Consider the following 13,294-nt stretch of genomic DNA (forward strand, 5'->3'; position numbering starts at 1 on the left):
TGCTGACTTTTAACGTTTAAAAAAAAGTTTTAAAAAGATTAGTAGTGTTATGAAGGCCTAACAGAGCATGAGGAGCAAATACATCTCAATATCAACTGTTCAAAGGAGATGATTGTGTATTATGGATACATTTATATTTACATTTAGGCATTCGGCAGACGCTCTTATCCAGAACAATACAAGAAGTGCTTTAAACCCTCAGTATTGTTGTACAGTGTAGAAAGAAATAAAAATTAGGGGAGACCCTGGAGTTAGAAGGAGTGTACGTACAAAGTTTTGACTGGTAGGGTATTTTATATGATTCATTTTCTGTTGTGTATATTTTTGTCATAGGATTCACACTTTTGTAAAATGACCAACAATAATAATGACTCATCTCCACTCATCTCAACTCCTTAAGGAAGGCACGTTATTTTAGTTTAATTTCCTCATGTAGGGAAACTAATGACTTTTTAATGATTAAAGTATCTGTGTGTCACCATCATAATCTGGACCAACTGGACTCCATATAAACATTAATTAACATCAACTGTTATACTGAACCTCCAGCCTCCTAACACACAGTATGAGTGCAGATCAATCCCTGCTATCCGTTATCACCCAGATGAGGATGGGTTCCCTGTTGAGTCTGGTTCCTCTCAAGGTTTCTTCCTATCACCATCTCAGGGAGTTTTTCCCTCAGCACCGTCACCCTCGGCTCGTTCATCAGAGACGATCTGATCATTCTGATTCACACACACTCACATTCCATACAGACTTAAATAATTCTTTTGATTGTGTGAAGCTGCTTTGGGACAATGACGATTGTTAAAAGCGCTATACAAATAAAATTGAATTGAATTGAATAATCAAGTCATCCAGTCAAACAAACCAAAAATGATTTATTTGAATACATACACCCACAGACTAATATATTGTACACACACACACACACACACACACACCTGCCTTCACATTCATATGAACTTTGCGTATCGGTTCATTGATTGTTTCTCTCAACAGTTGTTTACAGTTTTGTAATCATCCCTGCTGTATGGGGAAATAAACTCCAACCCCTGGAAACCTTCAGACACACACACACAAACACTCATCATACCTTACTGAGAGATTGGAAATGCCAATCAGACTACAATGCATGTCTTTGGACTGTTGGAGGAAAGTTACATGAGAACATGCAAGTCTCACTCACACAAGCCCGAGGCGAGATTCAAACCTCCAGATCTGAAGGCATGCCGTAACGGTGCTAACCACTCAAACATCATGTCACCTGTTATTTATTTGTTTATTTATCTAAGTGATGGCAGTGGTTGCTTGTTTGAGTCCCAACTCGGAGCCAAAGGTTTTATCCCAGATTAAAGAACGCGTGCAGTTCTCATCGGTGTGATGATCTGCACCTCCAAGGCTGCCCTGGAATCACTTTCAGGATCCAATTCAAGCCTGTTTTGGTAGTGCCAAGGACTCTGAGTCTCCACACACCCACATCCTGCTGAGCTTGTTCTCCAGGTCATTATGGTTATCAACTTCTTTGAGCATCATACAGTATTGTTGTCATGAGGGACTCTGATCTTGATTTGCACAAGTTGTTATTTTTTAACAAAGTACTTACATTAAATCTTTGTGTTAATAGTAGCAGGAAAAATAAGTCTATTTTCATAGGTCTGTGAAAAGGATGTTCGCCAGATCTTCCTGAAATAAAAGAGAAGGGAAGCTTCAGGCCCAGGTGTTACATCAGCCTTTGTGAAATCCTGTGCTGATCAGCTGGTTCCCATCTTCACACAGATCTTCAACAGATCACTGGAACTACGTAAAGTCTGTTCGTGCTTTAAACATTCCACAATCGTCCCCATTCCCCCCAAAAAACCCTGGTGTTGGCCTATCTGAGGGACATCACAGGACCCTTACTGGACCCCCTGCAGTTTGCTTATAGAGCAAACAGCTCTGTTGATGTTGCAGTCAACATGGGACTGGACTTCATCCTTCAACATCTGGACAAACCAGGGGCTTTTCATCAGCTGTTAATACGATCATCCCAGCCGTGCTTCAGACCAAACTAACCCAGCTCTCTGTTCCTAGCTCTATCTGTCACTGGATCACCAGCTTTCTGACAGACAGACAGACAGACAGACAGACAGGCAGACAGCAGCAGTGAGACTGGGGGGAATTCATGTCATTCAGGTCAGACTTTTGGTTCACGCTGTGTTCAAACACATAAAGTCAATACAAATTAAATGATCAAAAAACATACAAATTAAAAGAAGGCATAAAAACAAAACCAGTTAGATCACATGACAGTACAGTAATCACAGGAGTGAGTTACCAATGTGTTGACTTGTATTGCGTTATAAAAGCTTTGGGACTGATTGTTTTGGTGCGGCTATGTGACCTGTTCAGTCCTGAGCGAGAGTCAGTGCGATGGATATCTAAACCCCGTAGTGTTGATCACATGCCCTGTGATGGAGCGTCTGATACGGACGCTTTCTGATTCTTATCCCTTTGGACCATTTAACTGCCTGGAGTAACTTTTATTCATTCATGAAACCCCACAATGTCCAGATCGGATAATATTTCCATTTACTTTGTACAGCTTTATATTTAGTTTTCTTATTCAGGGTTTGTACGTTCAGCTGATATTGTGGATATCATGTTTGTACATCCAGGTTTGGGCCTCTTACTGTAGCTCAGGTGAAGTGACGCCTTTATGCTGCAGTATACAAATACATTTTAAAGAACAGTATGTCTGTGGAGACTACATGTCACCAACATGCAGCCCAGACAGATGTCTATGGAAAAGATGCTGAAACACTATTAAAGGCGTTTCAGAGGGACTGAGCAGAGATGATACGACACATACGGACCGTCCTGAAGAAGAACAAACTCCACGGTGCACCAACAACCAGGCATGGAACAGGTTGGACAAGAGGTGCAACAGCAGCTAACGACAAGTGTTATTTATTTTCAAAACTGTCTGTTCCAATACTTTTGCTCACACAAAGAGTGTATGGTTTGCCATCAAAGGTGGGGTGCTTTAAGCCGTTGAACATGAAAGAAATGAAAGCTGAAAAACATGGTCTATTGTGTGTGCGCGCTCGCGCGCGCGTGTGTGTGTGTGTGTGTGTATGTGTGTGTGTGTGTGTACGTGCATGTGCTTGTTTTTGGATTTGGCTTAAACCACATACCTGGGAAGATGCAGTTCCAGTGAAGTCGAGCCTGTGGGTGTGTGGGTGTGTGTATGAGGAAATCACCTTAGAAAATCAGCAACAATTATCCTGCGTTTTTTATCCTTCCCTCTTCCAGAGAAAAATGGAAACAACAGTTGAAAGAAAGAGAGAGAACAGATGTTTTAGAGGAACATTTAAACTTTCTAAGAAAGTATTTTAACTGATAGATGTTTATTCTAATCAACTGTTAGAAAAAATAAATAACTTATTGCGGCACCAGTCTGAGTAGATTGAGAGAGAGACTTATAGATTATATAGTGCAGTGTTGTGATGTTGTGCTACAGGAGGATATACAACATACAATCTAAACTAAACTAGTGGCTAATTAAACACGGGTGATGTGCTACCAAATGACATTTTTAACCAAATAACTGTTTACATCTCATTATTTTTATGTAACAATGTGGGTTTTTATTATTAAGATAATGATGATTATTATTATTATGATTATGATTATTATAAGTAGTAGTAGATGTAGTAATGCTTTATTCCATCCTTAGGTTTTTGTATTGTTGTGATGTCACAACACACTGCAGTGAATTTCTGCAGAAGTGCGCAGGTTTATGGAAGATCTTAGGCTTTACCCATTAAACACCACGCCTCCTTGTGTGCCGAGCTCCTGCGTCATGAGATAATATAAATCTTACCACATCAGACTTTTGGCTTCAGTTAATAATGCAAGCTGAAGCAAAATAGGCCGAGAGGAAACAGAAACACTGGAACATCCTGCAATATATTTATTTATATTTTTATTTATTTAACTCTGATATATATATCATCTTTTTATAAAGATGGCAAACAACATGGCTTTGGATGATTTTAATTCTCTCATGGTAAGCTCAGTTTATTTACTTCCATGTGGCGGGTTTATGCACGAGTAAACAGTTTCCGTTGTTTATTTGCATGTTTGTTTATCTATATAATCTCCTGTTTATATATCATTTATTTTCTTTGTGCATCATCACATTACAGCACCAAGAGGTTATCTGTTTGTGTGTGTGGTGTGTGTGTGTGTGTGTGTGTGTGTGTTTGCATTTCTTGTAAGTGTAAGTTTTAATCAGGTACATGTTAATATTACTGGTGTTGCTGTTTACAGTATCATTGCTTATGTTACAGCAGCGTGTGTCAGGTCACAGGTACAGGTCATACTGTTCAGGTCTGGAGGTTTAAGTGAGTTAGGGTGTAGGGTGTAGGGTGTAGGGTGTAGGGATGTAGGGATGGAGATATTTTAATACAAGGCAAAGTTCACACCTGGAATCTTGTTGAAGAATGAGATGAGATTTGAACAGGTGGTGTTGTGTATCCGCCTAAGATTTGATCAGAGGCTAAAAATCAAATTCAAACAAATAAGCCCACAAATGTTTTCCACGACTCGATCAATCCTGATTTAAAAGAAATCTTTTTTTTTTTTAAAGTGCAACACAGAGGACGTGTGGATTGAGTTTTTTTGCTAATAAAACTAATAAAGGTAACAAAACTAGAAACGTTAGGTAAGATGCAGGTCATTGCACACTGGTGTAGACACACACACACACACACACACACACACACACACACACACACACACACTGTCCTTTACAGACTGAAAGTAGGACCTGCATCAAGGTGCTATAATGTAGTGTGTGTATATAAAGTGTATATAAAGTGTGTGTGTGTGTGTGTGTGTATTATCACTGACCGTGTGGTCGTCCCCCTTTAGAACCCTGAAGGACACTTCGAGCTGATACAGATGGTGGGAAGCGGCTCCTATGGTCAAGTGTTCAAGGTAAAAGATTGTTCAAGGGTTTGTGTGTGTGTGTGTGTGTGTGTGTGTGTGTGTGTTATGATTATTAACATTTAATCTTTAATTTATTTACTGCTCCAGCTTTACACTCTAACTCAGTGAAACTGAACCTTAACACTAACATACATCATAATGAAGGGTGAAGTAATGAGCCGTAACTGAGACCGACCCGGATCAGCCCGAGCCTTGAGGTCCACACTGTTACAGGCAAATCTCAGGAAATCTAATGTCATTAATAAAAACAAAGAACTTTATTTCATTTTTTAAAATAAAGATAATAATAAAAAACCATTAGTAATACTTCAAACATGAACTAAATTCATGAAGTTATTACAAACAATAATAAAGAAGATTCTAAGATTAAAGTTATTAAAATAATAATTTGTCAGGTATGATTTGCATTAGAAAAAATCTTTTATCAAAGTACTTTTTTGTAATATACACATTTATTAAATAAATACTACTAAAAATAAGAACACGCTTAGTGTAAGTCATTTGTTTGTGTTGTGCCTAATGGTGTAGTTTATTTCTTATTGTTAGTCTTATTTGCGGTCCGTCTGGGTGATGATCCCTCACCTCACTGCCAGATTCTTTTGCTCAATAAGACGAGTTTAAGATCTAAATTTGCCTTAATAAAATATTTCAGCTAATACTGAGAGCGTGAGGTTTATTCAGTAACGACCCAAAACAATGGTTTGTTTTAAAGAAAATAAGAATAGTGTATATTCATTTAAAAAAGGTCACTTTGGCGGATTTTTGTATTTATTTGTTTATTTATTTGTTCATCCAATTATTAGTCTTATGTTAACTAACTAATTTTTGTCTAGTTTTAAGGTCTTTTAGTGATGAGACTTTGATACTATTTTTACGGATTCTAGCCAAGCAATAATTACTCAGATTATATTTTAATTATTTAGATTTTAGATTTTGAAGTGAATTATTGTTAGGAATTCGAGCCGGTGTAAATCTCTGAACCAGGCTGGGTTTAGGTGCAGACCTGGTGTTACAGGTTTAAACTTTTGTTCAGATCATCAGTGAGAATAATAGTGTGTGTGTGTGTGTGTGTGTGCTGATTTTATCTGCAATCTTGGCAGAAGAGTGAAAGGTGAATACCAACATGTTATTGAGATTTGCTTTCACTGGAGTTCCTCAGAATCACACATGAGACAAAGGAACAAAAGGAAAAGAGAAAACCACAGTGAGACAGCTGCGAAGTGAGACAGGTTTCACTGGAAATCTTTTTTAGACATAATAACTGCAGCACTGGATGACGGAGAGCGCTGACTTTAGGGGACTTTCACGTTCCTGCAGTATTCGGTCAGTGTTTACGCTCACACAGACGTGTCTGGTTACGTTTTCGTCTTATACGTCTGAAGATTCTAATTATTGAAGATGTTCCTGATGGGTGTTTGCTTTATGGAAGTAGCGGACTTTAGTGACAATAACATTCTAAAGCTATTTATGATGTTATGTTTGGCAACGTTACAGATTTTTCTTTTCACATACATCTAATAATAAGGTTTAAAATAAATAACATCAGTGTAATTAGTGCCATGTTATTTGTCGTATTGAGCTGAAGCTAGTGACGTGGCGTTCCGTGCTCGCAGTCTGAGGCCTGATCACAAACATGGGATTGAATATTATTCAGTTGATGATTAATTTAACCGCACAGTCCGACCCGACCCGACCCGACCCGGCCCGTCCTGATAGATCACGTTTTCCCGTGAACGTCACGGACTCCGTGTGGAGAAACACCAGGCGTGTTTATTGTTCAGCGTTTCCTGTGTAAGAGGAAGTTAATGAGTGTATGTACAATTTCATAATCCCGGATTACAGCTTCATACACACGACACACGACACACACTCACACACACATTATTAATGAGCTTGCACAATACAGTTAGGTGTGTTCCCAAGACTGATTTGGGGAAGTTACATAATTACTGCAGATCAGATTATACAATGCACAGAATTAATAAAGCAAAATTAGATGAGAATAAAACAGAAAAGTTAATCAGCAGTTAAATAAAAAAAACTAAAGCTGGAAAATAACAGAAACAAATCAGTAAAATAAGGTAAAATAAATTTAAAACAATACATAAAAAAGATTAATTATGATCAGGGTTTTAGAGAGTTATTAATAAAAAAATTCTTAAAGCGGAGTGTTTAAAGTTTAATAAAGCACGCGCGTGTGTGTGTGTGTGTGTGTGTGTGTGTGTGTGCCCATTTTCTGTTTATCTTGGCTCACCTGTTACAATCATATAAAACAGGTTTTGTGTGTGTGTGTGTGTGTGTGTGTGTGTGTGTGTGTGTGTGTGTGTGTGTGTGTTTCATGTTAATTACAGATTATTTGTAACAATACTGGCCTGGCATCTTCTTCTTCAGAATCAAAAGATCATTTACGTTTTCCAGAGAATCGATTTACTGTTGTTGTTTTTCCTGCGCTCTGATTGGTCAGAAGAAAAGGTGTTGGTTAATTCTCTTTAACAGACAGTAGTGCAGGTTTTTATCAATGCTCAGATACGTTATGGTTTCCATAGTAACGACTTTTTAAAAAGTTTTTCTGTTTCTGTTTCTATAATGTGTGTGTAAGGAGTCTCCAGTGTCAGGCCTTCATAACAGTCAGAGGTCAAGCTGTACGATTAGTGATGTTTTACAGCTCTCACAATGTGTTTCCCTTGTGTGTGTGTGTGTGTGTGTGTGTGTGTGTGTGTGTGTCTGTGTGTGTTCCCACAGGGTGCACATGTTAAATCAAAAAAGCTTGTTGCAATAAAAGTCATCAATGCACTCGGGGTAAGTGTGTTTCATCCTCACTTTTGTTCATTGCTCGGTCTTTACAATGTTTATCTATAACATTGGAAAAAAATAATAAGACAACCATAAATCCATAAATGCGAATAAATGAACAGATGAATTCACTCGTTCGCTCAGGCGGCTCAGGAAGAGCTGAAGAATGAGATGAACCTGCTGAAGACCCAGTCTCACCATCGCAACATCGCCACCTTTTTCGGTGCTTTTATCCAGAAAAAAACACCTCTTGTAGGAGACCAGCTGTGGGTAAGTGTGTAAACACACACACACACACACACACACACACACACACACACAAATATTCAGCATTTCATTGTGTTGCAATGCAAGTGTATTTATATCCCTGTGTGTGTGTGTGTGTGTGTGTGTGTGTGTGTGTGTGTGTGTAGTTGGTGATGGAGTACTGCGGAGGCGGTTCTATCTCTGATCTGATCCAGAGCACAGAAAAAAAGTCTCTAAATGAGGACTGGACGGCTTACATCTGCGGAGAAATCCTAAAGGTACGACAAACGTTTTTATATTCATTTATATTTATGTTTCACAGACTGTACGTGAATTTAGTGTTATATTAATGCTGGGATTAGACTTTATTATCGCTACTGATGCAAATAAATAATCAACCAATAACAGGATTCTAATTACTCATTAACTTTAAAATGAGTAGGACAATAACGTGACTTTTGAAGAGTGGCGAGATCCTCTGGAACGCAGTTCTCCAAATAGAGTCACTATTTAGTTTATTTGAAATAAAAAGCCGTTTGTGTCCTGCCCCTCAGGGTCTGGCTCACCTCCACAAGTACAAAATCATCCACCGAGACATCAAAGGCCAAAATGTGCTGCTAACTGAAAGTGCTGATGTCAAACTGGGTAAGAGCGCCGCCCTAGTGGCTACCCCTTATAAATTACTTCTGTATATATATATTTTCCAATAAAAACATTAATGTTTATATATCCACATAGTTAAACCTGTACTTATTTTGTGTGTGTGTGTGTGTGTGTGTGTGTGTAGTGGACTTCGGTGTGAGTGCACAGTCGAATAACACCATGGGTAAGCAGAGCACGTTTATCGGGACGCCGTACTGGATGGCTCCGGAGGTCATCGACTGTAATTTAAATCCTAAAGGTGGCTACGACTGTAAGGTGAGACAGCCTGTCTGTCTGTCTGTCTGTCTGCCTGTCTGTCTGTCTGTCTGTCTGTCTGTCTGTCTTTGTTTTGCATTTCTGTACTGCTTTTACTTTCTTTCCTTATTATTAATTATCTTCACTTTATTTGCGTCCTTTCGCCCAAATGTTTCCTGCCTGCGCTCTTATTCAGTATAAACTTTAAATGTTTAGTATTTATGATTCTGATTTTGCCATGAAAACACTCTGACAAACATGGCGTGTGTGTGTGTGTGTGTTTCAGAGTGATGTGTGGTCACTGGGCATCACAGCTATCGAGATGGCAGAAGGAAAACCTCGTAAGTCTGCTCACATTGGGCTCTTAGGGCACTTATTTATGTAAATGAGGTTCTCACTCCCCGTCCTGTCTTCCTGCAGCGCTGTGTGATGTGAACCCCATGCAGGCGTTGATGCGTATCACTAAGAATGAAGCTCCGACATTGAGCTCGAACGAATGGTGAGACCCAAAACATCAAACAGTACAATAACACAGCAGGAACTGTGTCTTTAAGAAGACTTTAAATTGACTTTGGAAGGGTGTGTCTAATGTGTGTGTGTGTGTGTGTGTGTGTGTGTGTAGGTCTGAGAATTTCCAGTCGTTTATCAAGGGCTGTCTGGTGAAGGACCACAAGTGGCGTCTGAGCGCTGATGAACTTCTGGATCATGCGTTGATCTCCAACATACAGAAACAAATCCGTCACATCCGCCATGACATCGTAGCGCACATGGACAAGCAGAAAGGTAACACACGTGCACACACACACACACACACACACACACACTGAGAAACACACACTGACACTGAGTTACAAGTGTTATAACATTTCCTTCTAATGTTATTTTGTTGTAGGAGAAAAAATGCGAGCTGAAGAACAAAAGAAGCGAGCTGAAGAAGAGGCTCAGCGGATGGAGAAAGAGATCTGGTACGGTACCTTTTACACTGGAGGTCTCGCGGGTTAGGGGGAACCGGTGTTACCAGCCTCGTTTATCTACATGATAACTAAATTCTGTGCTAACTCATGTAAATGATAAATGCAGTGTTATTAGATTAGCGTCCTGATCTGACGTTCCTTCTCTCCTCAGCATTAAGACTCCGTCACCTCCGAGGCACCAGGCTCTCAGCGCGAGGATGTCTCTTCAGGACGAGAAAATGCTCAAACACAAATTGGATGAGGTGTGTGTGTGTGTGTGTGTGTGTGTGTGTGTGTGTCTTTATGTCTTCTACCACTCTGTTCCTGCAGTCCATGTCTTTTTCCTCCAAACACTGAATCGTCTCTGTGTTTCTTCCTGCAGGAGCATTTCAGAAGAAAGGAGCGGGATTATGTCAAGGCTGAAATGCTGCGACAACACAAACAGTTAAAACAACAACAACGACAACGACAACAGAACTTCTCCCCAATGTATAACCAAGACCTGATCATCAGTAATAAACTTTCTGTAGACAATCAGGTGAGTCTGTTACACCATCAACACAGAGAAACATTCAAAACTGTGAAGCTGTTAAGTGACTTGTCTTTGGGTGTAATGATCCAATTTCGGACTGAAGAGTCAACTTTGACTTATAACCTGACCTTTGACCCAACTCATTACTGTGTTTCCAGAACTTTTGCAACAACCAGACTCAGAAGAACTATCAACACTCACCCAGCCTGCAGAGGAGGGTCACTGCTCCCTGTCCCATTAAAGTGCGGCAGGGCTCCTCTGCCCAGCCTCAGATTCTGCATCAGCAGCTCTCCAGATCTCCCACCAGCCCCCTCGCCGTGCCTCAGATCTGCATCTCACAGCAGGACGGAATCAGGAGAAATCAGAGCCCGGACTTGGTGAAGCACAACATGGTGAACTTCAATTCATGGAATGCCAGTTCAGGTCACGATCAGAGGAAGAAACGTGCGGTCTCGGCCTCGCCCTGCCGCAGAGGATCACAGGGCAACTGCCAAGATGTGAATGGGAACAATTCGCGCAGGGGCAGTTGGGCACCGTCCGGCAGTCAGGAGTGTTTAGTGGGCGATAAGCAGTTGGATTTAAGCGCATCCGCTCCTCAACACTCACTTGAGGCAAAGCTACGAGGGCGGCCGCAGCGTGTGTATTCCATGCCTCATGGGAACTTGCTTTGTGTTCCTCAGGCACATATCACTCCATCTCCGTCCAGTTTGGAGGAAAAGGAAAATGATAACAAATACAAGTCGAGTTCTTCACAAGAAAATTTGAGCTCATATTCAGAGCCTGACCAGGAGGGTATAAATGTGAAGGAACATAAAAATATCAGCCGATCAAAATCAGCAGGTTACACGGTCAATGCCCAGGCCGATGTGTCTCCGAAAAACAAATGCACCGCTTTGTTTAGTCCCGTGAAGTCACTTATTAAAATCATGGGCCTTTCACCTCGTGGATCTCCACGTCAGAGTCCAACATCATCCAGATCTCCATCTCCAGGCAACAGCCCTTCATGTACTTCTCCTAGGGACACCCCCACAAGTATATTTGTAGAAAATTAATATTAACCATGTTAAGATTTCTTCTTCTTTCTCTGTGTAAAAAAAAAAACATTTTTGGTGATCTTTTTCTTCTGCTTGTATCGCCTTTAATATGTGGCTTTAGTTATCTGAGATCTGTTTTTATACCTTTTAAACAGTTTATTTATTAGTGGTTGGTCCATTTTTTATTTAGCATGTGATGTAGCTTCTTTTGAACATTTTCCCTGATAAGTGATTCTTATGATGCTCACGTCAGTGATTTACATCATCACAGAACGAATGTTTGCATAACATTAGAATTTTTAAGCTCTTATCTCAAGTTATTATGCAAGTTATTTTATTATCAGGGTTATTTGTGTTCGTCATGTTTATGATTTGGTGGAACAGCTGAACAAGTCGCATCGGAACAGGAATTAGTTTTTTTTTTGCATTTTTGTTTTTACTATTAAATATTGAACCTTTTGAGGATAACCATCAGGGGAAACAATGTGTTCAATTAATTATGTTTCTCATTTTACATTTTTTCACCAACTTTGTCTTGTTATTTGAAAACTTAAAACTGTGAATTTGTTTTATCATACTGTATTATTCACTGGTGTATTATAGGCTGTATATAAATATTAATAAATTGTTTATTATCTTAAAAGGTAAAAGAGTTAAAAGCTTAATTCATCACCAAAACAAAAGTTAACTTAACTTTAAGTTCATTTGTTTACTGCCATTTTAAACTTCAATCTGAATAACAATTCTTAAATGTTATAGTACAGGCAAAGGCTGTGGAATGGCAGGCTACCTAATATCTTATTTTTGGATTAAAAATAAAAGCATTTAAATTACAAAACAAAACTGCGTGTATTTTAAACAGCAACAGCAAGCTGAAGTGCATTGATCTTTCTTTACAAAACTGACGAAATCACATGACTGGCTTTAGGCTCGATCACGTGGATCTCTCACTCTTGTGGACTCTTTAAGTCTTAAGTCTTTAACTGATGTAGGATGGAGGATGATGAGTGAGGAAGCAGCTGCACATTTCTGTAACTGCAGTGAAAACTGTTGGGTTTTACGATACCGGTGCCAAATCGATACTTTTTAAAATGCTACTGGTCATTGGTAAACTTCAGACGGGCCTGTACACGTGAATCCTTGATGGAGGAGACCTTGCCGGCGCTTGATAAAGGAGACCTGGCCGGCACTTAAGGATTTCAATACTTTGATTGAAACCAATGGATGGTTTGGTGACTGCCTTGAGATCATTCACAATTATCTCCATGTAGTTCTGGGTTGATCCCTCACTTTTCTCATGATTATCCCTACCCAATGAGAGAAAATTGTGCATGGAGCTCCAGACAGAGGGTGATTTTCCGGTTGCAAATAATCACCTTAACAGCTTTTATACACAAGTTGTTGTTAGGAGCACCTTTTTAAGTTATTCCCTGCACCACATGAGCACACGATTCTGTGGGAGCTAGAATTACTGTTGGTTGGTAAGGGATCAAAAACTTATTTTACTCAACTAAATTTACAACATATATGATGTTTTCTGATTTTTTGATCAATATTCTATGTCTAACCCCTTAAAAAATACCTATAATAAAAATGATAGACCCTCCATTTCTTTTTAAGTGGGCAAACTTACAAAATCGACAGGGGATCAAATAATTATTGTCCCTACTGTATGTCAGTAAACTAAAACCGTACTATGGGATGGTGTGATTTGTTATCACTGGATGAATGTACGATAGTGGTACAGCACACACAATACTTTTTTCTTAATTAATGCAAACAAAACTAAATAAAACGATGCAAAGCATTGGATAAACTTGAGTAGCAGTAGCACATTTGATAAA

General features: G+C 39.3%; 1 protein-coding gene across 1 annotated transcript; it reads left to right on the forward strand.

Annotated features, from left to right (window-relative positions):
* The first annotated feature begins 3,897 nt into the window (after positions 1–3,897).
* On the forward strand, positions 3,898–12,280 carry tnika (TRAF2 and NCK interacting kinase a). Its single transcript, XM_053506940.1, has 14 exons — positions 3,898–4,051; positions 4,918–4,983; positions 7,738–7,794; positions 7,933–8,058; positions 8,202–8,312; positions 8,589–8,679; positions 8,822–8,952; positions 9,218–9,272; positions 9,352–9,430; positions 9,554–9,714; positions 9,824–9,896; positions 10,057–10,147; positions 10,267–10,422; positions 10,575–12,280. The coding sequence occupies exons 1-14, from the start codon at positions 4,010–4,012 to the stop codon at positions 11,466–11,468; spliced, it is 2,133 nt and encodes a 710-aa protein (XP_053362915.1). The 5' UTR covers positions 3,898–4,009; the 3' UTR covers positions 11,469–12,280.
* The last annotated feature ends 1,014 nt before the right edge of the window (positions 12,281–13,294 follow it).

The sequence above is a fragment of the Clarias gariepinus genome, chromosome 11 (genome assembly GCF_024256425.1).
Source record: "Clarias gariepinus isolate MV-2021 ecotype Netherlands chromosome 11, CGAR_prim_01v2, whole genome shotgun sequence".
NCBI classification, from domain to species: Eukaryota; Metazoa; Chordata; class Actinopteri; order Siluriformes; family Clariidae; genus Clarias; species Clarias gariepinus.